The sequence below is a fragment of the Stegastes partitus genome, unplaced genomic scaffold (genome assembly GCF_000690725.1).
Source record: "Stegastes partitus isolate 25-593 unplaced genomic scaffold, Stegastes_partitus-1.0.2 Scaffold1668, whole genome shotgun sequence".
Classification (NCBI taxonomy): Eukaryota; Metazoa; Chordata; class Actinopteri; family Pomacentridae; genus Stegastes; species Stegastes partitus.
In genome coordinates this window covers 59,708-62,787 of record NW_007579399.1, presented here as the reverse complement: position 1 = coordinate 62,787, position 3,080 = coordinate 59,708, and the positions used below count along the sequence as shown (strand labels likewise).

The 3,080-nt window shown below is 44.4% G+C and overlaps 1 protein-coding gene across 1 annotated transcript in view; it reads right to left on the bottom strand.

Moving 5' to 3' along the window:
* The window catches only part of rftn2 (raftlin family member 2), a 25,078-nt gene that overhangs the window by 6,097 nt on the left and 15,901 nt on the right, over positions 1-3,080 (bottom strand). The window contains exons 6-8 of the mRNA XM_008301382.1: positions 2,146-2,252; positions 1,157-1,260; positions 1,000-1,081 (exon numbers count right to left, since the gene is read on the bottom strand). Coding sequence (XP_008299604.1) covers positions 1,000-1,081; positions 1,157-1,260; positions 2,146-2,252 — 293 coding nt within the window. The remainder of the gene's footprint in view (positions 1-999; positions 1,082-1,156; positions 1,261-2,145; positions 2,253-3,080) is intronic.

Sequence of the window (3,080 nt, the reverse complement as noted above, 5' to 3'; positions counted from 1 at the left end):
TTGTAGGGGGCGCTGTTGAGCCATGTTGCTATTGAGGTGAGTGTTTCCCCCTAATTATGAAATTTTTCGCCGGGTCTGATGTGTGTGGCGAGTTTGGTGAGTGTGTGAGTACGTTGTGTACCTCAAAAACGCGTTTCTTTCGACAGAATAATAATAATAATAATAATAAACTCTTGCAATTTCAATAGGGTCTTCGCACCCTTTTGGGTGCTCGGACCCTAAATAGTACAAAGAGTCCCTCTTGTTTTAACAAATGCTGCAACATGTTGATTTTTTTTTGTCTTTTCAGTGAAAAATGAGCCACAGTGAAGACAAGTGTGGTTGAACTAAACTAACCGGCTCCTTGTTGATGTTTTTATTAAATTCCAGTAAATCTGAACTTTGTTGAGCAGCTGGAAAAAAACAAGGTGCAGTTCTGATTCTGTCCAGCAGGGGCCAGTGTTGCCTCAGACAGTGTTTTTTATTGTCTTCTTATGACAAGGTTTCCAGAACATCTGGACTTTCAGTGACAGATGTTCAGTCCACCGGACAGGAAGCTGATCCATCGTCCACATCTCACGGTGTCACTCTGACTAGTTACTCTGATTACATGTGACTGATCTTACATTTGATTCACATGTTTGATTTTTCTGGATATTTTATTCAGTGTCATCCCATATTTTCTCTGACGACTGCTTCAGACTTTGTAGAAAACCTCGTGCTGTATTTGATCATGTCTGATTATTAACATGTTTAAAACTTGTGTCCTGACTGACAGCCTGACGTTTAGTTCAGGAGTCACGTCTCCTGAACTTCTTTCTGCCTGCTCTCATGAACTTAACAGCAGAAACACACTTTGGTGGGTTTGTGAGCGTTTGCTGTGTTTCAGCTCTGTTCAGCAGCGTCTCCTCCACTGAGAGCAGAAGGAAACAACGAGCTGAACTCACGCTACAGCCGAAACCTTCAGGATGATTCTCATTTATGCTTTAAGTGTGGAGCAGGTGGAAGCGTCGGACTCACCTGGTGCCGCGGCTGTCCGGCTGCCTGACTCCTGATTGGCCGCTGCAGAAACACGACCTGCTTCGTGGCCAGATTCCCGTCACTGTAAACAGCAGCAGGGTCACAACAACAAACAAACAAACAAACAAACCTTCGCAGAGTGTGAATGCCAACGCACCTGTCGTGCCTGATGATGGGAGTCGGCAGCACGCAGGTGAGCAGCCATCCGAACTCGGCCAGCGTGTGCAGCAGAGGCCCGTAGTCAGTTTTCACATTGGAGCCCTGCAGAGACCAGAAGAAGAAGAGTTAAATATGAAACCTGTGTTCCAGCAGGTTACAGCAGCCAGTTTTAAGGAAACACCAGTTAAACCCACGTTAACGGTCAGATTCGGCTCTCAGGAAGAGTTCTTCATACATCATCATCAGAGGAAATAAAAGCTGATTCTGTTTAAACCTCTGAGCCCCATGAAAGGCGTGTTGTCTTTAAAAACTAGTTAAACACATATCAGAGCCAGAAACTGCACAAAGAGAAGGACTCTTCAGAGTTCTAACTTCCCAGTGGTCCGTGAACTAAACATGTGTGACAATCATCTGCAAATGAACCAAAGTTAAGCCTCAGAGCAGTTAAAAATCACCAAAAAGGGGCGCCTGGATAGCTCAGCGGGTCGGCCGGACGACCCATGTACAGGGGCTATAGTCCCCGGCTCATTTGCTGCATGTCATTCCCCAACTCTCCTCCCCATGTTTGTCTGTCACTTTTTCACTGTCAGCTATCATTAAAGGCGGAAAAGCCCAAAAATAAATCTTTAAAAAAAAAATCACCAAAAAGAAAAAGCAATCGCACCAGATTCTGCATGAAACAAATAAAATCTGGGCCCTTTGTGACGACCGTAAAGTCTCGACTGACTCAGTCTGGAGAGGATGGAACATGGAGATAGTTCAACATCTGCAGGACGAGGAGACGACACTGGTTCAGTAGAATAAAGTCACATTGATGAGGCGTCACAGCTCTAAGCTCAGATTTGGTTCATTTTGCTGATGGATTCACGCGTAACGTTCAAGGACCTGCTGAAAGTTAAAAATCTGATGATTTTTAAATCCTGATTTTTAAATGGTGTAACTGGTGATTTGTCTTCATGAAACAACCCGTTAAAGGCGCCGACTGACCTCGATGACGGTCCACTGCTCCACCACGATGGTGTCGTTGGCTGGAGGAGAAGTGCTTCGCTCCTCGTACACGAACAATCCCTCCAGAGACCTCGGCACCGGCTCACCTGCACACCAACAGGACCGTCACACGTTTGTGTTGTTTCACTGAGATCAAAACGTTGAGAACAATCCACCAGATTCTCCCTCCGACAGGCAGCAGCTCTTAAAGTCACTGAACTCCTTCATTCAGGACTTTATTCCAACTCGATGAAGGTCTGCAAACATTTCTACTGTTTCCATGACAGTTAAAGGACAGGAATTAATATGAACACGAAAAGACATAAAACTGAATATTTTATTGAGGCTGCCATTAATGACGTTCTTCTATTGATCGTATGTTTTATGAAGGTATGAAATGAAAACTGAGGTTTTAAAGAGCAAAACTGTGGCATTAAACTGGAAACATGGTTGAAGTGACGGAGAACGAAGGATCACTGCTAAAGTCACCAGTGAAAGCAAAACATAAATCCAAGATCCAAGTCTCAGCAGCATCTTCTACGTTTCCCTCCATGACACATGCACATTTACTGGATTTTTAGGTTCCTAATCAACTTGTTTTTTCATCTTAATGAAATGTAATCATGTTTCTACTTAAATCTTTACTGTTGCTGGTTAATAAAAGTTGATGTTATGCCTCTAACTCAGTCTAACTCCCAGAGTCACATCCAACGTTATCGGGCAGCAGCACCATGCTGCAGCTCTCAGGCTGTGACTGGGTTGATGGTGACCCAGTTATTAAATGGGTTAAGAGTTCCCCTGTGTTCCTGTGTAGGACAGAACAGAACAGGAGGGTTCTTCTGCTGCCTGGTTCTATTACTGAACACACGTTCAGACTCCGACATGTCGGATCGTCCCAAATTCACTCTGCAGCCTGAACATCCAGCCACGGGGTT